Raw genomic sequence first — 23749 nt, forward strand, 5'->3', positions numbered from 1 at the left:
AATAATAATAATGGCTCTATAGAACATCAAATCGCGATTATTCGATATTTAAGTTAAACTTTGTGCGTCAGAGGAAATCGGAGCGAATGTTTTTCTTTTTTTTTTTGGTTTCTCTCGTCGAATGATTTACATTGAAAAATCTGTGATATATTTTTTATCATTTTTACGCCCATATTTGTCTCTTCATCATTAATTTTCTTCTTTCTTAACTACTCTTCCTCTTTATTTTATTCCTTCTCTTCTTCTATCTTTCGTTTTTGTTGAATTTTAGACTATATTTAAAAGTCTATATACAGCGAGTGTTATTTAAAATCGTTTACATTACGTTTATTAGATTTTTTTCTTGAAAACTATTAGTATAGCTTGCTTAAGATTAAAATAATCTAAAAATAAATACATTAGTATATATTTATTACATAATTAATAAGTTTAACTTGAAAGCATTATTTTATAACAAGGGAATTAAGCAAATACGAAAATAATGTCGAGAAAACGGCCGTTGCATAAAATCGTACGTGTTAGTATAACTGTAAAAACAAGAGAGAAATACTTCAATAATTAATAATTATTTTAATGCACTAATGCACTCTTCTTATATTTCAAATTATTAAACATTATTATATACTTATTAATATACTTTGAATGTGAAATAATTTCGATTTGATTTTCTATTAGACAAAAATTTTACCTTCAAAGTCATCACTGTGCAGGAACGTTAAAAAAATCTTATATATATATATATATAAAGTACATTAGATTATTATAATAATTGTTAATTAATCGTAGGAAATGTATGTGTATATTTTCGGCGCACCGTACACCTCGAAATCTATCGTTATAGAACAATAGTTACACCCCAACACGTATAATTTTTAATTACGACTTTTTGTTTTTTTTATACACATTACTTTCGTATTTATTTAATTCATTTGTTATATATAAAGTTTTCAAAGTTAATCTCATTAAATATGCAATTAATATATACTAATGTATTTATTTCTAGATTGTCTTTATTCTTAAACACACAATACTAATAATTTCCAAACAAAATTTGATGAAAATGTTGTACGATTTTAAACGATAGTTACTGTATATGTATAAGAGAAGGCTTTTCTTTCGTATGCTCGAACGCGTACGAGAGTGTATGTGTATTGGCGTGTGTGTGGCGTGTGTGTAGCGTGTGTTTTCTAGGTCGAAATTTTCATTTTTTCGAATACGTAATACGAACGTTTCATACTTTTTTCTTTTGTGTAAAATCTCTCGCGCGCTCCTTATTACAATAATCATACATTTTTTAATCGAATTATTTCGGGACTGTATTTTTCTTTTCTTTTCTTTGTTTTTCTCTTTTTTTTATTTATCGGCCATTCGTCGTATCGCGCATTCTTTTTAATAATACGCGCGCAACATATATATGTACAGTAATAATAATAATAATAATAATAATAATAATAATAATAATATCTATTTCGCGTTACAATATCGTAGTGTACATACACGGCTCGTAACTCGTCATAATTTCGCAATTATAGTCGTACTTTGTCTATGTTGATAAAAGTCTTCTCTGGTCCGAAAGAAGTTATTAGATACTTAGGCACTTGTTATATCATCTAGAATAATCCATCGTGCAAGTAGCGACAATGATTTTTTTTTTTTTTTTTTTTTTTAACCGTACTCTAATAGCGATATTCTCTTAAAAGTGACTTTTCTTTTTAACTTCTATCGATGAGGACGAACAATAATAACGAATAATTAACGATAGTTAACGATATTAAATGGTAGATAATAATATAATAGTGACAATAAATGTGTGATGGCGATGACGATAAAAATTATAGTAATAATAATAGTAGTAACAATAATAGTAATAATAATAATAATATATGCGTATATAATATAGCTCTATTTATACCGTATTAATGAAAGAGAAAAAAGGAGAAGAGGAAATAGATCTGTCTTCCTCTTCTTCCTCCAGTTCTCGGACGGAAGTCCGTTGAGGTTTCGCGGATCTCGGCTGACTGATTTCGAGTCTTCGAATACCGAGAAAAAGAAAAATGGTGGACGAAAACAACATATACGGTGGAAAGAACACGTTGTACGTCTCGAAGCGATTATCAATTCCACGGAAAATAATTCTTATGCATTTTTCGTTAAATTCGGTTATAGTTTTATTCTCACGTTAGCTTTTAAAACGATTAGAAAAGAAAATAAATGTTTGGATAACTATATCTAATTCGCGATCCGTGATTTTTGTGCATCTTCGAAAATCTAATTGGAAATCCGAAGGAAAAGTGTGGACTCTCGTCGATCGATCGATACAAATATTTGGATAGTAGAAAAAGGACTTTTTTTTGGGGGGTAGCGTGGTACACAACGAGTCGCGTCTCGTACGAGGGTGAGATGATCGCTGAGCAAAGTATATCTTTCTGTTTATCTTTCTCTATTTTGTGTTTTATCCGTCTCCCCCGATCGACAGAAAATCGAACGGCTCGCGACTTTGATTGGTCCGAAAGGAGGACCCGTTCGAATTCGAGGCTACGTAGACGGAATATTTTTAACGAAACAATCGTCTTCCTTGTGCTAAGAGGGTGGCTGATGCTGCTGCTGCTGTTGTTGTTGTTGTTGTTGTTGTTGTTCTTGAAGATGATAGCTCGGCTGATGATGGAACGTTCGTTGCGTACCACTCGGTGGTTGCTCTTGCAAAGGTTGATAACCTATTTCGATTGGTTGCATATACGCGGGGTTCCACTGTTGGTCCATGCCGGGCTGTAGTAGTTGTTGTTCTTGTTGCTGCTGTTGCAGTTGTTGCAGCTGCAACTGCTGTTGTTGTTGTTGTTGTTGTTGTTGTTGTTGCTGATATCTGAAGGATTGACTACGTCTTTCCTCCAAGAGCAACTGATGAGCCGCTCGATCCATCTCCTCCCGCGTCATATCCAAAGCCTCTTGCATCTCGCGAGACGTGTACCTCACGAATTCTGGGTCGCAATATTTACCCAATCCCTGTTCAACGAGTACCTGTACGCAAACAGAAAAAAACAAAAACACAACGTAGATAATTGTTTTTCGAATTTAAAAAAAAAGCGAGGAAACAAACAAATGGATAAAAAATAACTCACCCGTCCTACCAAACTCTCGGCGCTTCCGATAACTTCAAAATTCGGCTTTCGGTCGGCAGGACTGCCAGGTAAACTATGGGTAAGCCGTTCTGCTCCGACGCTTCCGTTGCTCTCCCCAGCCCAGGATGGAACTAATGACGGTTTATGGAGCAAAACAATGAAAAGGTTAACACCTATAGATTTCGGGGACTATTATCTCGAACTTCTTCGATGCTGCACGTCGCGCGAGTCACGCGCCAACGACAAACCACCACATGAACGGACAAATTTGTTATTTCAAGCGTCAAAAAGAGAGAAAAAGGATAGATAAAAAGAAAGAAAGAAATAAGGTGTTAGTCGAAACGTTCAAAGTACACAAAGGGAAATAGAGAGAGAGAGAGAGAAAGAAAAAGAGAAAGACAGAAAAATAAAAGAATAAAAAGAAATGACTAAGTAAGTACGCGCGTGGTTCGAGCGGCTGCGACGAATCGAAGGTAGGTTCGAAAGGTAGGAAGACAGTGTAAGGTTGGCGTCACCTCTGCCGTGGAAGGAGGCTCGGTGGGAGAAACAGGACTCGCAGACTCGCCATTGACGCGAATCGACGTTGGCGAGGAAACTGGCCACGGCGATCGCTTGGGTCTGCGCCATTTTGAGGCCGTTCGCGAGGCTTCCGATGGTTGCTCCTCCGGGGTCAGTCGGCGGGTCGGTCGGAGGGTCGGTCGGAGGGTCGGTCGGAGGGTCGGTCGGGGGGTCGCTTGGAGGGTCGCTGGCGGTCCCGTCGGCCGCTTCGGAAACGGCCTCGCGACATCTGCGGAAACTGGAGGGTGCCGATTTTCCCCCGGTGTCGCTTTGCCGTCGCGATCTCGTCCCAAACGGGAAACTAGGTTGTCTCGATGGTGCTGCCACCGTAGCCCGCGATAGTAGACTCTCAAATTTTCGGATTCCCATCGTCGGTTTAGCACCCTGACGCAACATTGGGATTGGCGTCGGCCTCGCCCTAGCCCTTGCCCTCGTTCTCGCCCTCCCACTCTCTTTAACGTTACCCACTGCTGCCGACGATGGTAAAGGTAATTTATCAGTCGGACGTGGAACACCCTCGTAATCGTTCCACGTGCCGGAATCGGTGGTACTGCCGCTCGCGATCGACGATTCCTCATCTTCGTCCTCGAATTCCTCCTCCTCATCTTCGTCCTCATCTTCCTCATACTCCTCTAACTCCTCTTCGTCCTCCTCGTCGTCTACGGCCACGCTCGTGTCCGGTACGAGATCGAATTCGTTGTCTTCTCGCATTTCTAATTCGTATTTCTATCGTTTAATTTAATTATCTCTAAATCGATGAGCGACAAGATCTCGTACCGTGATTGCTCCAGACGGCACAATCGACGCAGCAGCCCCCAGTCGCGTAGGTATAGTAACGATTGGTGCCATTCGAAGAGGAAGCTGGACTGGTCGCGGTAGTCGAGGAGTTGGCACTCGTTCCCGTGACAGCTGTGACGACGACTGTTTCGTTGACAGTGCCGATGATAGGATGTGGGATCGGGCCAGTGGTGCTGCTGCTAGTGGTGCTGATGGTGTTGGTAACGGTGCCGCTAGTACTCTGTCCAGGTATCCTTCGTGGCGGAGGGGTGGGTGGCGTCAACTGCCGCTCGACTCCGTCCTGAAGACTGCCATCGAGCAGTCCATCAAGGATACACGCACGCAAGCCATATGCACGCACGCACGCACGCACGCAGGCCGGTGAAAGAGAAAACGGGCGAAAAACCATTCTTTTAGTTACGTTTACCAATCAGTCCCCTAATCTTCACGAGCCAAGGATTATTATATTAAATAACGCGCGTACTCGACCACGTCTAACATCTCTTTTAGGAGACGCGACGATCCGGTCAGGCACGCTTACGTAATATTGAATAAATATATCGGATCGAAAGAGAACAGCGCAAACCGCATGCGATTATTTGCATTAGCCTAGTTACTGCATGGTTGAAATGGAACACCCCGTTAATTTTCGATTCTTTTGATCGAATTTAACGTTTCTTAACCGGCAGAACTTGGGCCTTGCTGATTTTTCTTCACCGATTGTCTCCTGATTTCATATTACATTTGAACTCTATAATATTTAATAACAAATCTTTTCTCGTTTTCTCGTTGATCAGGAGACAATTTGTGTGGTTGTGATACTAAGGTTAATAAATATATATATATAGATATATATATAATATATGTATAAATGATAAAACGGAAAGCATGCAGGCGCGGCAAGCGAGCAATGCAGTTTAATCAAATAAAAGCCAGCTACTAGTCGCAGATCCCTAACTTGTCTTACCATATTCGCTATTGGGATGAAGATAGTTACCGCTACCCGGTCCACTGAAACGTACGACAGTAAACAGAAAAGCGTAGGACGATGAGAATACCAATGATTACGTATTCGTCGACGCGCGGAGCTATGAAACTTGCTAAAGGCGAAAACGATAACGCGTGCACGCAAATAGAGAAGATTGATTGATTGATTGATTGATTGATTATGCGTACGAAGCTATTTCTTAGGCGCTATGACATTAAAAAATAACAAAAACAAAATCATCTTTCTCGTATCTTGCCAACGCGTTTCAACGAAATCCTAATTTCGCGACTATGTACAATCACATTGGTCTAATTGAAAAACTAATTTTATTCAGGACGAACAACTAATTAGCTAATTGTTTTTTTTTTATCAACGAGTTTGGACCGAAATCAATCGAATCGTATTGTAGTAAGTAAGTCGTATGAACATCTTTCATGCACTAATTATTACATGACGCGATATCGAGAGATAGCGAGAGAGAAAGAGAGAGAAAGAGAGAGAGAGAGAGAAAGATAGAGATAGAAAGATAGAGATAGATAGATAGATAGATAGATAGATAGATAGAGAGATGTATCGTTTTGAAAAATAATAAATGCGTAAACCACTGATGACGATGACCGACACGATGCCTAACAAAGAAACAGGACACGCGAATTTGGCGAAAATCCGGCGAAAAGAATATTTTCGCTGGTTATTTACTTACCCGACCATTTTGTAAGAACTATGATAGGTTGAACGTTGCGTGGTGTTGCCAAATACGGCAAGAGGTCTCAATGGAATATTTTCTTCGACCCCCGTTAATCTAGGATCCATTCCCATTTGATTCATTGCGCTATCGCTTAGACCACTATAAGTAAAAAAAAAATCAAAAGGGATTAATAAACTATAGAAGAATTTATCGAAATTTTAGTTTGTTTAAAGATAACTATAAAGAAACTTACCCGGCTACGTTTGGCACGACTTGATGAGATCTCGCAGTGATTTGATTCGGAGCGTCTGGTCCGACACCCCTTTGCAATGATGGATACGCCAAAAAGTCTATGGAATTCGATGGGGAAGCCTACGAAGGAAAGAAATACAATAGGAAGTTTTTTACCCTTTCACCTGCGAATTGTATAAAAAGGAATTGCTGTTCTCTTGGCGGTGATCAAGTCTTTGTGGAACAAACAAGAGAGTAACTATGAATAAGGTCGTCATTATTGGGATATTGTTGATAGCAAATAACGCCTAAAAATGTAAGTATTTTTATTTCTTTTATTTTATGTTTATTATTACCTTGGAGTTCATTTTGAGCGATCTCGCTCTATGGAAGCTGTGATGTCCTTTGCGCATGCTCGACCAAACGCTACCAAACAACGAATGATTTCTCTGAAAAGATAATTACGAATAAATTTCCTTTTTATTTATCATTTTTTTTGCCTTTAGCGAAAAAGCAATATTCCTATACCCTGTGTGTAGGTTCCGGATTGTCATCCATAAGTTCTTCCAAATTACCAGAGATCGCTCTTTTCAATTCGGGACCTGCTTCGTGCAAAGTTCTCAAGCCAGCCTTGTAAACAAAAAGAAAAGAAAAGAAAAGAAAAGAAAAAAAAAAAAGAAAAAAAAAAAAAAAAAAAAAAAAAAAAAAAAAAAAAAAAAAAAAAAAAAAAAAAAAAAAAAAAAAAAAAAAAGAAAAAAAAAAAAAATAAAAAAACATAATTAATTCAAGTTTTTATTATAGTATTTATATAGTATTTACTATAATACCTGTTTTTATTTATAATACCTGTTTTTTTTTTATTACCTGTAGCGTTACCGTATTATGACATTCTTTGTCTCCTTCTCTCATTTCTTGTTCTTTGCGTTTCTTAAATCTACGAAAGTAATCCTGGATGAGGAAAGTTGCATAAAATTTGCCGACCGTTACCTCGTCGTCGACTGAAAAAAAAGTTGAATAATATTTTCGGGACTTGTATTCAATAGATTTCGCGAATATATTTATTATATTTAATCGAGCCGCTTTTTTTTTGTTTGGTTTTTTTTATATATATGAAGGGATGATTAAAAAAGTACCTCCGGGCGGTGGTACAACTTGATCTAAAAGTTTCGGACTGGTTCTCTTCCAAATTTTTTTGATGACAGCTCTAAGCTCGGCATTCGCGTCATCGATATTTCCTTCGGTTTTAATTCTCAATGATGTTCTTACCACAGCGAATAGGGTCGCGTTGAATAGAACAGTACCGTCACTGTTCAATGGCATGTTCATCGAGACCAGCCTCTAGAAAACGATATATTATGTATCATCGAATTAACGATATAAAAAAATCATTTTTATCGTATCTAATTACTTATTGTTCAAATAAACTTGAATAATTATTGACAAACCTTGCAAGCGACTCTGTGGGGACAAAGTTTACCGAAACCCAAGGGTGGTGAGATTTTTCTTAACAAAGTCACCACGTCTAAATGTTTGATACGGCCTTTAGCGTCAGGATCATATTCGGACCATAAACGAATAAACTCGTCGAGATGATGTGGCCCCAATATCGACCAATCTCTCGTCAAATAATCAAAATTATCCATAATAACGGCAACGAATAAATTGATGATCTGTAAAACAATAATGATTATATATACAATCACAAATTTGGGATTTCTATAAAAGAGAATAAATAGCAATAATAGAAACATACTAAAAAGGAACAGAGAACGTAGAATGATATGAAGTAAGGAAATGCTATATCCGATCCACAACCAGATGGATTATTGTATTCGTCGCTATTTGGATCGCACATTACTTTGCCTGGTTGTGCGGAACAATCCATCATTATATCTTGCCAAGATTCACCTAAAGAAAAATATAATACCATGACGGAAAAATGTTGTTGCATAATAATAATACGAGAATGTTCTTACCTGTAGCAGATCTGAACAAAACAAGGACTGCTTGAGGAAACGACTGAAAATTATTATTACGATATATCGAAGTTTCAGCGTTTATAGCAATCTTTCCAAAAACCTATGGAAACAAACGGTGATAAACGTTTATATAAACAACGAACCAAATGAAAGTTTTGTTTTAATCGTCAAAAGGAAAAACCGTACGTTTATTACTAACCTGCATGCCTATTACAGCGTAGATGAAAAAAAGCATAATGATGAGAAGGGCTACGTAAGGTAAAGCTTGGAAGGATTTAATAAAGGTCCAGAGTAACGTTCTTATACCCTCTCCTCTGCTCAGTAATTTTACGAGACGCATCACTCGAAATAGTCGAAAGAAATTAATTGAAATGATAGTTGAGCCAGGCTGAAAAGTAGAGAATTCGACATAAGTTATTTATTTGATCACGAATATCTTACACGTTGAAATTAATTGTGCTGGCAAGTAATGGTGCATTAAATAAATAATAAATGAATGAATCACTTACGTTAACTTCCGAGTATACGATGTCGATGAAACTTCCGAGAACGATAATGAAATCAAAAACGTTCCAAGCATCGCCAAAGTAATTCTGAGATAGAAGAAACATTGGAAAAAAATGATGTGAGATTAAAGATTTATTATTAATTCGATAAAACAGTACCTTGAATCGAAAAGCTGCAAGTTTGAAGACAAACTCTAGGGCGAACACTGCGGTGAAAATCATATTGAGTACATCGAGAACTTCTGTGTATAACGTCGGTTGCTGATAGAACTTCATCGCTAGCGTTACGGTGTTTATCATGATCAGGGTGAATATCGTATATTCGAATGGTTGAGAAGTGACGAACCACCAAACTTTGTATTGTATTCGATGCTTTGGTATATATCGTCGAACTGGTTTCGCTTTTAACGCGAACTCGATGCAATTCCGCTAAACGATCAATAAAATTGTGTTAAGTCACCGATGACATTTTTCGATTACGTTGCTTTATTTCAAAAGACGTTGTTCTTTAATTTCTCGTTAATTAATAGAATTTAAAAACAAAACTAATAAATATATTCAATATAACAAGAATAATAATTACCTGATTTTTATCTAGCTCGCAATTTTTATATTCCTGTTCACCCTCGTTTTGAAAGGTGACAATGACGAAACCCACGAAGATATTAACCATGAAAAATGCAATGATGATGATGTAGATAATGTAGTAGGCTGCAACGATCGGCCGAAAATTATGAATCGGTCCGTGATCTTCCTTGTTTGAATCGATCGACCAATTCAACAACCTAGCGTAGATAATAAGAAGAAATAAGAAGAGAAAGTGGGGTGGGTGGGGGTGGTTGGGGGTTGGTTTTAAGCGAGGGGAAAGGTGAAGCCTTCCTTCCGGTGTTTTAATATCTTATTAAAGCATCCGTTACGTAAAAGCTTCTTCTTCTTCTTTTTGTTCTTGTTCTTCTTCTTGTTCTTCTTGTTCTTCAAGACATTCGTGCCAAAGTCAAAAAAGACTTACCCTGGCCAGCCTTCGAATGTTGAAACCGTAAAGAGGGTCAGCATCGCCTTGGCAACATCATCAAAGTGGAAACGACGATGTTCCCATTCTCTTTCTTTCACGACAGGTCTATTGATATTGCCATTTTCGTATTCCAGATAAGTACCCCTGAAAGTAATGATGTCTCGAACGATATTACCCTTTCGACATTGTATTACCTTCAAATATTATTATTAATTGGTGATTCTTTTTTTTTGTTTCAAAAAGACACGATAGAAAACACGCGCGTAGTCGAATTCGTAGAAAAAAAAATTCTACCGACAATTCCAAAACCTGTGCGAAAATTCGCTTTTTCTTTTTCGATATTATTCCGAATCGAATTGGATTTAATTGCTTGAACCTTTTTTTTTTTTCATATAAAAAACACGAGCCCTTCTCTCTCGCGCGCGGGTATCTTCTCGTGTCTCTTAGATTCTATTGATAAGGGTGGACAAAAAAGAAAAGAAAAAAAAAAAAAATGAAAGAAAGAAAAAGGGGAAAGATAAATTGATTGTCGATAACTTACTGGCATTCTTCCTTCGTCATTTTTGAAGCATCGTTACAATAGAAAAATTTGCCCTAAATAACATAAAAATATCGTTAGGCGTATAAGAATAAAGTATTTTCACAACGTTAAAAAAATTCATATATATATATATAATTTCATATAATATAATATAATTCTTTTTAAAAGCCACGAAGCGTATCAATAATTTAGAAAGCAGGTCAAGAAACTTAGTTTCCAAGGGACTTAAAGTGGTTCGATGTTTAAAGTTGCGAGCAACGATGCGTCATCTTTCAAGAACTAGAGAGAGAGAGAGAGAGAGAGAGATGACAATTTTGTATATCAAGGCTTTTCTTATTACGTGTAAATTATCAAAATAATATAATAAATCAAAGGAAACGATTTTTAATGATCTTTGATGATACTCTCGCGCTCATTGGCCGTGTTATTAATGAAAAAAATAAATATTGAGATCTCTTTCTCTCATTATAACACACACACACAGTGCATGGCACTGCGACAGTCCTTAAGGTTGACCGACTTTCCAGATTATCGAAAATTTATCGCATAGTTGAGCACACTATATTAATTGGCCATTCTTGCAATAGCAAATAATAATAAAACTTTAGCGAGTGTGATCGAGTAAAGTAAAAGTGTTAGATCAGTGAAACTCGGGCATGATAGGATAGATAGATAGATAGATAGATAGATAGACGGACAGATTGATAGTAAGATAGATAGATTGATTGATAGATAGATAGATTGATAGATAGATAGAAAGAGAAAAATAGATAGACAGAGATATAGAGGTTGGGAAGTTAGAAAAAAAGATAGAGAATGAGTACATTCCTTTGGACGTGCAAATATACGTGGGTGTGATATGTAATTATTATGTACAAATGATTATACGATGCTAGATCGATTCCTATCATGTTAAATAAATCATACGATGAGAAATAATATCGATATATTATATCCTTGCATAATATCAGCTTGCTGCAATTCGCATCAACGTGTAAAAACGAAGATACGTCGAATGGTTTTGAAGGATTGTAAAATTAACCCTTTGGGTACGGATTTGTTTGAGAAAATATTTGCACGTGAAACGGATATAATTTTTAATTGTTTCGAGTATAGTATGTAAAAGCAATACATTTTACGTAAGAATTTATTTATTTATAAAATATTGATGAGACATATGTGTGTGTAATATTAATAAGATTTCTTCAAGTAATAATCGCTGCCAAAACAAAATGGTGAATGGAAAACAAATGAATGATAATTCACTCTCAGACGTCAAATGTACCCAAAGGGTTAAACGTAAATATCTTTAGAGTCGGCGGGGCGGGGCTGGGGTGGTTGAGGACTGTTGGTTACGTTCGGTTTGATTATAAAGTTCGTATGTTGACGATGACACACGAATATGTCGATCGTTATCGATAAGATTAACGTGTACATATACGTTCAAATGTTAAGGCGTTAACATTAAACGAGGGATCACGCGAGTATGATGCCACCCTTCTTATCTATTAAAAAAATATTCGATAAATACACGATCCACCCTCATTATCCGCTTTATTTCAAACATAGATTATATCAATTAACGAGCGTGATCTATATTTACGAGATAATAATTGACGCTCGCAAATGGATTAACAACGAGTTTAGGTAAAATTAGAATTAGATCTATGCCTCCGGTTAATTAGAATGAAAGATAATTAATAAGGAAATATGTGAGAGAAGAATATATATATATATATATATATATATGCATGTGTTCGCGACTAATAAATACTAATCCCTCTCGTCGTATAAGCGAAATTCGCGCTCCGATTGCTACGTAATTTTAATGCTAAGGGGGTAGAGGTGCGGCGGGGGTGGGGGCGGGAGGATATATTTTTCAAATGTCCTTTTCTTTCTTCCTTTTTTTTTTTTTCTTCTTCTTTTTCAAAAAGAGTCAAGTATGTACGCGCCGACATTGGATTCGTTGCAGGTTGAACGGCGGGCGTAGAAAGAAAAAGAAAAGAAAAGAAAAAAAGAAAAAGTAAAATAAAATAAAAGAAAAAAGCATTGAGAATACGCGAACCACGGTTGCGCCAAGCTGAGCTTACTAATTGCTAGCCAAGCAAAGAAGAAAGCTCTTTACAATTGGTACAAAGGTACAAATCGAAAGAACGGTATTAAATAGCAACAGCAACCAGCAGCAGCACCAGCTTTTTCGTTGGCGATTCCATTTTGTCTTCTAATCCGTAATTGCTTGCTTGCAAGTGAAATAAAAAAAAAAAAGAAAAAAATAAAGCAGATGCGTTAACGGGTCGTCGCTTGTGCACAGAAAAAAAAAAAAAAAATACACCAGCAACAGCATCGTCGTGTCCTCTTATTATCCTTCATTTGAATAAGTAAATCATTCTTTACAATATATTCTTATCTCTCTCTTCCTATTGTTGCTGGTTAATCATATGAAATGATCATTGGATCCTCGATAGGGTGGAAAAAAAAAAAGAACAATTGGATTAATTCGGAAGTAACGCCATGACCGACTTTTCGATGACCTCTTCTTCTCATCTCTCCGACCGATTTCATTTTCTTAAAATGTTCTCGCACAAATGCAACAATAATAATCATTTTTTCGTCTTTCTCGTCGTCCCTTTTTTTTTCTTTTATTTTTTTTTTTTAATATTTCCTACATCATTTTCTTTCCGATATAAACGCTAAAGGAATATTGTTATTATTATTATTATTATATTGTTATTATTATTTAACGCGGTAAGGAGATAGAATTTTTCCTTTTTATTTTATTATCACCTCTACTTGGTAAACAATTTGTTCCTATTATTATTATTATTATTATCCAATTGTTAATTTGATACGAAAAAGAATTACGTAATAATCGTTTTCCCTTTATAATTATTACGATACGATTTTTATAGATACTCGTTAATTAATTCCTATCACATATATATATGCATGTATACTTTACCCGAAAATCATATAATCGTGTGTAAGAATTATTATTTTATTTTTTTAGAAATATCATATACTTCGTTTCTATTACGTCAACTTATTTCTCTCTATTTATTAATTAACCATTAATTATTACTTACATGCTAATATTTATATAATAATTATGTTCAAATACAGTATGTGTGTTAAATTATTCTATTTAGTGATAATCACGGTTAAACGAATACCATCATTGTTGATTAACGATAATTGCGACTAATCCAAAGAATTTAAAAAGAAAAAAAAAAGGAAGTAATAGATATTATTCGTTTATCCGTGAAATCCGTTCGACAAATGTTCAAATTCCGTGCACACCTGGACGTTCCAGCATGCACTACTACTACGATTAAAATGACATTCCCACATTCGTAATTAAACATTTTTGGCATGCTACATCAAAAAGTGTACAATATATCGGTTAACGAAATATGACAAATATGAATATGCAATCATCGAATAAGTGCGCGAATTAATAATGATATTATTTATACACACACACACACACGCGTATAAATTTATATTTATAATTTGTGTAGTTAAATAAAATTAATCAAAATATCTATTCGGTAGAGTGTGTAAAATTTTTCTTTTTTCAAAAACTAGTACAGACGGCAAACTCCGTTAATATAATTATTTCGTATTTCCGATATGCTCCGATAATAATAATAATAATGGGTGTGTAATATGAACATGGAGAAGTATCGACAGCAACGAGGAGGGACAACGCGCGTTTAGGATAAATCATCAATCATTGTTATTCTAGAAATTTAAGTGTCATAAGTGTTGATAAGGATCTCTCTCACGAGATGTAAAAGTAAAATAAATTCAATTCAATTAGATATCAATTAATAAAATCTCTCGCGAATATAATATTCTCGTTGCCAGCGCGTCTTCTTATTTATTATTTTTCTTTTTTTTTCTCTTTAGAGTGTTAGTCGAATATAGAAAATACAAATATCAAATAAATTACTATGCATGCATGCACGCATAGATAGACAACACATTCATCGAAACACGTGGTGCCCTAAATAATTAAACAATTTCTTTTTCAAATGCATCATGAATCCCATTTTTTTTCTTCTTCTTAAATTCTAAATTACACATCTGTAATTTTCAATAATTATTTAAACAAATTCAACCCGATATCAGCGGATCATGCGTCGATTTTCTTTTTTAAGGCCACCGCGTATTTCGCGAAAGAAACTCGAATTTCCGATTAAAAACGGGAAACGGCTTGTAAAGCGAGTTTTAAATAAGAGAGAGAGAGAGAGAAAGAAAGAAAGAAATAAAGAAAGAAAGAAAGAAAGAAAGAGAGAGACAGATAGAGGAAGAAAATAAGAGAGAGAGAGAGAGAGAGAGTCTTGTGCCTATCGCTGATGAAAATAGACAAAGAAATAATAGATAGGGAAGAGAGAGAGAGATAGAGAGAGAAAGAAAGAATAGTAAGAAAAGGGAAAAGGAAGAATAAAATGAAAATAAATAGATCGTTTCTGCTTTATAATCATAGCCTCTAATGTGATGGTGTTGTTGGCGTTACCTTAAACAGCTGTACCCCGATAACAGCGAACATGAACTGTAGGAGATAGGTGACCAACATAATGTTGCCAATCGTTTTAATGGCGACAATCACACACTTCACTACGTACTTTTTACGTAGTTCGGGGCAGGTGAGCAGGGCGTACGAGCACAGCGGGAACACGGGATGGTCAGAGTAAGAGAGACAGAGAAAACAAAAAAAAACAATAGCATTAATTAGGGGCCCAGCTATTTTCATTCTTTTAGGGGTAGGTGGGGGGTTGTTGCTGCTCAGGTTGGCTGCGTGTCTTATTTTTATTTTCTCTTCCACTACTACTATTACTACTATTATTATTATTATTATTATTATTATTATTAATATTAAATAAGGTAAAGAGGGGTAACGTTAGAGAAAAACATAACCCATAGATAGATAGGGGGGGGTGCAAAGGAATGTTATCTTCTTCCTTTCTTTATTCATATCTTTTCATTTGGAGTTGTTTTTTTATCTTTTTTTTTATCGTAAACAACACAGTGATCTCGTTTGCGTTATTATATCCTATAAACTCTCGATTGATCGATCTCTCGTTTGTCTCTCGTGGCCTATTTTATCGCTAATAGGAATGGATAAATGAAAGGGATTTGGTTACCGATAATAAGCATTGGTTGAATAGGATTAACGATGAGGTTTGTTTTTTTTTTTTTTTTAGGTAGAAACAGAAACGCGTAAAGTAAAAGTAAAAGTAAAAGTATTTATACGTCGGTGGGGGATGTTGGACTAGTAACAAAAAAAGGGATGATTTCGGTGAAACACGTCGTTTAGAGAAAAGGGGTGTTTTTCTTTTTTCTTTTTTTTTGTTTAAAAAAGTCACAAGAAAAAAATAGTAAAGACGATTGACTGATTTCTATCAAATCGGTCTTTTAAAATCCAACAAATTTACTCTCAATTCTCCTTTGAACCCTTTGAATGTTACAATTAATACCGCGTGTTGTTTATCAATGTGAATGTAAAAAAAATAATGTATTATAATATTTTTCTTGTATCTCGTCGTCATCATCTCGATGAAAATAATACATATAAAAATATATGAACTTTATAGTTCACAAAGTATTCACCATTGAAAGGGTTAAAACGGATAAATCATTCGCTCGCGTTATTACGAACCCATGGATTCGTTTTAATTTCTCTTTTCCCCCCCACCCCCCATTTCTCTTCTCTTTTATTTCCATCCCTATTCCCATCCCCATCACCACCTAACTTTCATCGGCAGCCTGACTTTGCAATTGTTGATAACGCATATATAATATGCTTACATATTAAACATATATATATATATATATATATATATATATACGTAATATGCGTATGAAATATATTTTTTATTTTTGCAATCGTTAACTAAGCCCTCGCCATCCACATCCAACACACTCTATTTATTATTAATTAATTATCACGATATTTTTATATTTCCTCGGCAAAATCCACCCCTATGAGGTGGGCTAGGAGGGGGTGGGGGGAAGATGATTATTATTATTTTTTATAGATGTCTTCATAGTCGCCGTCCTTTTTTCTATTTATTTAAAATAATCTACACAATTCACTAGGGCTACTATTATATTATTAATTTTAATTCTTTTTTTTCCTATTCCGTATCGCGTTCGCGCGAATTTAATTGTGAGAAAAGAGAGACAGATAGATAGATAGATAGAAAGAAAGAGAAAGAGAGAGAGAGAGAAAGAGATAGTGAAATCAAAAGTAAAATAAAAGAAACGGAGTTGAGGTACAGGGGTGAGAAGGAGGAGGAGGAGGAGGAGGGGGAGGGATCGAATAATCGTCGCGGATCGTTTAACGATTCTTGAAGAAAAAAAAGTAATCTAAAGAAATTGCGTCTTTTCGAAATCTTAAATAAAGAGAGCGTGTCATTGGCTCGTTCGTCTCGCTTCCCTATTATTTCATTCGAAAAAATTCCGGAAACACTTTTATACTCTTTCGCATTCCTTCGAACACTAGACAGGCACTCGCAATTTAACTAGAAATCTAATTAAAATGCGAATGTTTTATAAAAACGTTCCATTATTTCTTTTGTCATTGTATGTGTTTGTGCATGTGTATGTTTGTATGTATGTGTGTGTACGTAAAAAAGACTATTTGCTCGTTTGGCCGCATATATTTGTTGTTAGATGTGTGACAGAGAAAGAGAAAGAGAGATAGAGAGATAGATAGAGAGAGAGACATAGAAAAAGAGAAAAAAGATAAAGATAAAGATAGAGAGAGAAAGAGAGAGAGGAGCGTATAGTGGTAAGCGATCGACACACATGAAACTACCAGATATAATATATTATATAGTGTTTGTGAAATAAATGCTTCGATAATATTTCATTTAAAGATTAATTAGAATAAATTACTAATAAACACAGTTTTGTCTATGAACATCGACTAAACTATTATTGCTACTAGATCTTTGAAATATCATTTTGTAGTATATATATATATATATATATACTATGCGTTAACGTTTTTAGGCCACTAATCGAAAGTTAAAATGTTGTGTTGTTTAATCCGTGCAGAATATTTATGCTAAACGTTATGAATTAAGTATAATCGTTTTTTCTATTTCCCCCCATAACGAACCACCATCGATTTCGAGGTTAACAATTAAATAATAAAAATATAATATCGTTGAAATTCATTAGGATAAAAATTCCTAGATCATTTTTTCTATTGCCATTCTATATAGTTGAGAGACAATGTTGTCATTTACTTTTAGAAAAATTCTTTTGCTCTTTTATTATTATCGAAAGAATTAGGTCGAATCATTGAAATATTCATTTGTGATGTAATAAACTTGAATAAAAAGCAACGGTTAATTCCGATTATATTTCGAGAGAAAACCAAAGGAGTATCTTCTTCCCTTTCGATGGGTACAGGGATCGATATCTATTATCGGCTAGGAAAATAACCGAAGCTAGAGAAAACTTTGATAGGAATTATCTTTATCGTATTAATAATTCTTTCATGGCAAACACACGACGACGACGACGATGACGATGTGACAACAACAACAACAACAACAACAACAACGCGATACACTTGCAAAAAGGAATGCAAGAAACATTTTGATGGTGGTGGGTGGTAGGTGGTGTTCTATTCGTTTCCTGGTGGCTTTTTATTTTTGTTCCGTTGGAATCATCCATTTTTCTTTTGAAAAAGTAATCCGTAAAAATAATACGAAGCTGTACTCGTTTTTTTTTCTGTTGCTTTTCTACCTCCATCTTCCTGTTTGCTCTTCTCATTTTTCTTCCTTTCTTCCCTTCTTCCCTTTCCCTTTCCTTTCGTTCTTCCTCACACTCTATTTTGTTGTTGTTGTTGTTATTGTTATTTATTCTTTTTCTCGTGTTAATATTATAGCGGCCACACCACTGCAACGCTCAGCCGTTACAAGCATGCAATATTTCAAACAAATCTCTTTCTAACTATCAAAAATAGTCCTTTTTGTAAATGGAAAAGCCTGCGGGAAATCTATTTTTTTTTATTTCTTTTTTCCTTTTACCACTGTCTACTACACATCTCATCACAAATTTCCAATCCCATATTATCTATAATTGTATTTTAACACACACACACAACAACAGTACGATTCATAATATCGAATCATTTAATTTTTACTGAATTGTGGGATTAGTTTTTATAAGAGATCAGTAATTGACAGTTTTACGGCATGTCTATAAGTTTAGGAAAACAAAATTATGAATTATATGTGATTTGAGATAAAAGTTTATAGTATTGATCGATGATAATTATTATTTTTCTTTGCGTTTTAATCGTGCCCAGATTTAAACAAATTTCTAACGACAAAGTGTAATATGTGATAAGTATTGTAGTAGTAGTAATTAACCATGAATGTGCTCTCGATCCCATAATATGAATAATTGAAAAGAAATCAGAATAAAAGAAGACGCGTGTATGTGATATATATATATATATATATATATATATGTAAATTGCGAATATATTATAATATTAGAACGTGTAAAAGTAGATGGAAAAAGAAAAATAAAGAACAAAGTTAAATCAAAAGGAAAGCAAATATAAAAAAGCTCGAATTCGGGAGGGGGAGGGAAAAAAAATGAAAAAGGAAAACGAAAGGCTTAATGGATTCTCCCGACGCTCAAATTCGCAACTTCTCGCGAAATAAACTGAATTTTTAATTTCATTTTAATTCGTTTAATCGTATTTCACGATATACTTTGACGATGCGACATTAAACAAAGTTATTACAAAGGATTTCAAAAGTGAATTCACTTGAAAAAATAATATTGTTATTAAATCGTATGGGGTTATCCAACACTCGTCAATAGCCATTGTGTTATTCTAACGTCATTAAATAATTATTGTTTATATTGACATCGAGAACAATGATTAAACAAACAAACTAATTGTAAGTTTTATACTCGAGGGAGAAATATAAGGGTTGAAATAGTTCATTCACGATTGTTTTGTATATCAACGTAACACGTATACAAGATTGTTAATACATACTGTCGATTGTTAAGAAGATGCTTTTACATAAATCAATGAATAATAATATTTCATTAGAAATTCAATTATATATTATAAATGATATAGGATTAATCGATGAATAATAATTATTTATCGTTGTCGATTGAAAATGATATTTATCGGATAATATATATCGAGACGGTGGTAAAGTGTATAAATGATTTATCGTAAAAGCAACTAATTCACAGGATGGATGAACAAACTTTTCCGACAACGATCCGAGGAATTACACAAAAACAAACATGGTCGCGATTAGGGGTGTTCGGGTAGAGTGCCGTGACAAGAAACTCAATTATTAAGTTATACGCAAACATCCCTCTCGTTTCGCATATAATAATTATTATATATATCCAAAGGTGCACAAAAAAAAAACAAAGACGAGCATCGTTTATTCGCAAGCTCTCCCAATCATTTATCTTCGTCATCTATCGATATCCCAAATATCTTTAGATAATTATACCGAATATCTAAATTATTTCAAGGAGAGATTACGAAATTAAAACATAAAAGACGTATCGAAGAATAAATTAATCAATCGGTCTGAGAGAAATGAATTTTGTTTGATCCTTTACGAATTATATTACATTTTGTTTTTTTTGTCTTCTTTTAATTGCCATTGCATTTGGAGTGCTTTAAAATGAAAAAAACGAACGAACGAACGAACGAACGGACGGATTTATGATTTTGAAGGGAAGTGTCGATGATGATACAGAATTTGTAATCATTGAGAGGTTGTTTTTTGGTACATTATGCCACTCTAGTGTACTACAAATAGAAACAGATAGAAAGTAAATGGAGAGAAAGATAGAAACAGATTGATAGAAATAGAAAAAAGAAAGAAAGAAAGAAAGAAAGAAATATAGAAAGAAATATAGAAAGAAATAGGTAAGAAGGAAAAAAAGAAGTCTCACAGGACCTTTTATTTTGATAGCAATTTTGGGGCCTGGCAATCCTACCTTGAAAAGTTGTACGCCTATCACGGCGAACACGAACTGCAGGAGGCTGGTGACGAGGACTATGTTTCCGATAGTCTTTACAGCTACGATGACGCATTGTACTACGTGCTGGGTTCAACATTAATTCATAATATAAATTTGTCCCTACACGCGAGAGATATTAAGCGTGATCGGCACACATTCTATATATATATATGATTCTATTCTATTCTTTTTCTTTTTTTTTTCCTAATTTAGTCCCCTCCTTTTTCATTACATCGCACGAAAATATTTTGTTCGCGAGTGAACGATCCAGTATTCGAAACGATAAGGAACATACATTTTTATAATTTATATATATAAAAAAAAAAAACAAACAAACGCAAATATTATCGTGCGAGACTTTTGAAAAAAGGAAACGACAGAGACAGAGACACAACAGCCTCGAGATTTCTTGTTTATGTCAGTTTCGATAATTTTCGACGTCCTCGATCAGAGTTTCATTCGATTCTATAGCATGTGTTCTCGCTATTCCTTGATCTTCGTCATTCGTAGATCATCCTTCTTTTAAGAATAATAATAATAATACCACGCGCGTATCGGTGGGTTGCATTGAAACATTTTTTATAATATATGGAATATAAAAAATCTATTAAATTTGATTTATTTATTTCCGCGACGTGTTTGCCTTTACCATAGAGACAAACACAATCACGGAGTTAGGTAAACGGGTTGAACAAATTATCCCAAAAGTATTTGTTGAATCGTTTTTTTTTTTTGGAAAGATTAATTTAACAATCTTATTGATATAGATATAATTGTTAAAAGAAATCGCCCTACCTTTAATCCCTTTGCACGATTGATGGCACGCAACGGTCTCAAAACCCGTAACACCCTTAATATCTTGACCACCGATATTGCACCAGAACTGAAAAATGATATATCAAAAAAGTAAGGATAAGTTTACTAATGGAAACAATAATTAACGAATATTCTATGTTCTTTATTTTTTGTTATTTACCTCCAAAATATGGAAACGAGAGAAACGCAAACGACGAGAAGATCGAGTAGGTTGAACGCCGATCTGCAGAATGCACCGTCGTGAATAACGAACCCGTACGATATCATTTTCAGGCAGATCTCGATCGTGAAAACGCTAGTAAAGAAATAATCGAAGTAATTCAGGATCTGAAATATATGAAAAGACCGTACGAATGACACATTTCCGTAGAATTCTTCTAGGAATCTATCGACGATTTCCATTCGCATCCCGGATTTCCCACCCCGATCCCCGCTCCCGCCCACGCCCCTTCCCAACAAAAAAATAAATAAATCGTTTCTTTTCTTTTTTCTTTTCTTTTTTCTTTTCTTTTTTCTTTTTTTGGAAGGAGCGATTTTTACACAGGTGTTAAGCTTTTCTACCTTATTTCTGTACGAAGTTGAACTTAATGGATCCTCGGCAGCCAACATGGCCGAGGATATCATGATGCAGGCTAAGATCACATTACCAAAGTAGCTATGGTTACAAAGCCAATGACAAAAAACTCGAAACCTGCAAATTCAAAAGGTGTCGCATTACGGCGTAACGTGAAACGCTAATCAAAATAATTCGATTGATTATGAAAGGAAAAAACAAAGCGTGCTGCTTTTTTAAATTTACCTGTTGGTCTGTGAAAAAAGAAAGAAGGATGAACCAGGCGGGATTGGTTGTTTTTTCGTAGCGGTATTGTACTCTGACATTCTTCGTGGCCTGGCCGATACCTCTTGTCCTTCGTCTAACAATAAAAATCGAACATACCCCGTATCTATTTAATTATATATTATCATTTTCTTCCTTTTTTTTGTTTTTTTGAACTATAACATCATAATACTATTTTGGCGTAGCCAACGAAGACAGCATAATATACGTTAAAACGTGTTTAAAAATTATGAAACAATTGAATATTCCGATAAGAAAGAATAAATGATTACTCGATTTGATAGAGAGAGAAACAAAAAAAAACTGATGTGTGTACTTATATAAGCACATAAGAAATTATACTTCTTTAGCGTACCTAAACGAATATAACCTCAAAAATAATTTCAATTTTCCCGCGCATCGTAAAGATCGACAACTTCGTGGTGTCGATTTTTCGGTCACATATCTAACTTCACTTTTTCAAAACGCGCCAAAAGAAGTATAACTTCAAAAACTGATGTGTATATTTATGTACACACGTAAGAAATTATACTTTTTTATCGTACCAAAACGAATATAACCTCAAAAATAATTTCAATTTTCCCGCGCATCGTAAAGATCGACAACTTCGTGGTGTCGATTTTTCGATCGCATATCTAACTTCACTTTTCCAAAACGCGCCAAAAGAAGTATAACTTCGAAAAATAAAAAGAAAAGAACAAAAAATAGACACAATTTATAAAAAGAGGAAAAAGATTAATTTACCGTGTATCTCATTTTGTTCGGCTTCTTCTTCTTCTTCTTCTTCTTCTTCCGCTTCCTCATCCGATTCGATATTTAAACGTACTTTATGGGTGTTCCCATCCTCGCTCTTCTCCGATCTAAAATCGTTCGGTAAGGGGGAGGGGGGGGGGAGTTGGTAGAATAGAGTATAGTATGATGTATAGTTATTGCGTGATTGAAATTACAAGGAAGGATCGTGCTAAAGGTGAGTTAGGTATACATACATACATACATACATATGTATGTATGTAAATCGAGTCGCGAAATTGACACCAGTATGACGTCTTGGTCGCGACAAGATGTCGCGAATGGTGCACTAATAAGATGGCAAACTATCTAACTAGTAGTAATATGCAATGTATAATAAGGGTGGCTTACGTTTCCGTATCCAAAGCAGCTTCGTAATCCTCTATTGTTTCATTAGGATCTTGTTCCATATCGGTAACACCACCCTCGTCCTCTTCCCCACCGGTTTCACCATCATCCCCATGTTCACCGCTGATCTTGTCTCTTACTGGCGAACCGCTGTGAGATTTATTTTTCTCCGCCTAAACATTCAAATCAATTTCTAAACCATCTCCTATCTTTTTTCTAAATTTCGAAACCCTCAAGAAAAATTGTTAACTTGTTAAATTCTACAACAAATTTCTCTCAAACGAAATATAATAATTATTCATTTATGTATATTAAATTTAACTTAATTATCAATATTCTTGTCAACAAATATGTTATTAATATATAAGTCTCAAAGGGAGTTATAGACGGTTATTAAATCTTATGAACAATTAATTTGAACTAGTTGTACGTTTCGTCCCTTACTGGGGACTTCATCAGCAACTTGATCATTTACAGTTCACGTGTCCATACATATTATCTTTTTTACAGAGTCATACATTTTA

The 23749-nt window shown here is 34.8% G+C and overlaps 1 protein-coding gene across 7 annotated transcripts in view; it reads right to left on the reverse strand.

Annotated features, from left to right (window-relative positions):
* Positions 1–108: 108 nt before the first annotated feature.
* The window catches only part of LOC106788672 (muscle calcium channel subunit alpha-1), a 51080-nt gene continuing 27439 nt past the window's right edge, over positions 109–23749 (reverse strand). The window contains exons 19-44 of one of the 7 annotated variants that reach the window (XM_014752129.1): positions 23229–23398; positions 22833–22948; positions 22050–22164; positions 21812–21941; positions 21411–21577; positions 21230–21317; positions 20411–20518; positions 10397–10449; positions 9853–9999; positions 9427–9628; positions 9003–9272; positions 8847–8930; positions 8537–8725; positions 8335–8437; positions 8112–8266; positions 7804–8028; positions 7492–7696; positions 7223–7356; positions 6887–6988; positions 6715–6807; positions 6381–6499; positions 6143–6286; positions 4452–4759; positions 3632–4387; positions 3117–3247; positions 109–3015 (exon numbers count right to left, since the gene is read on the reverse strand). In XM_014752129.1, coding sequence (XP_014607615.1) covers positions 2581–3015; positions 3117–3247; positions 3632–4387; positions 4452–4759; positions 6143–6286; positions 6381–6499; positions 6715–6807; positions 6887–6988; positions 7223–7356; positions 7492–7696; positions 7804–8028; positions 8112–8266; positions 8335–8437; positions 8537–8725; positions 8847–8930; positions 9003–9272; positions 9427–9628; positions 9853–9999; positions 10397–10449; positions 20411–20518; positions 21230–21317; positions 21411–21577; positions 21812–21941; positions 22050–22164; positions 22833–22948; positions 23229–23398 — 4749 coding nt within the window. In that variant the 3' untranslated portion in view covers positions 109–2580. Of the gene's footprint in view, positions 3016–3116; positions 3248–3631; positions 4401–4451; positions 4760–5418; positions 5463–6142; positions 6287–6380; positions 6500–6714; positions 6808–6886; positions 6989–7222; positions 7357–7491; positions 7697–7803; positions 8029–8111; positions 8267–8334; positions 8438–8536; positions 8726–8846; positions 8931–9002; positions 9273–9426; positions 9629–9852; positions 10000–10396; positions 10450–14915; positions 15024–20410; positions 20519–21229; positions 21318–21410; positions 21578–21811; positions 21942–22049; positions 22165–22832; positions 22949–23228; positions 23399–23749 lie in introns of those variants that run through there. The other 6 variants (XM_014752132.1, XM_014752133.1, XM_014752134.1 and 3 more) reach the window with 6 other exon arrangements.

This window comes from Polistes canadensis, unplaced genomic scaffold, assembly GCF_001313835.1.
Source record: "Polistes canadensis isolate GaletaPanama2010 unplaced genomic scaffold, ASM131383v1 scaffold_148, whole genome shotgun sequence".
NCBI lineage: Eukaryota > Metazoa > Arthropoda > Insecta > Hymenoptera > Vespidae > Polistes > Polistes canadensis.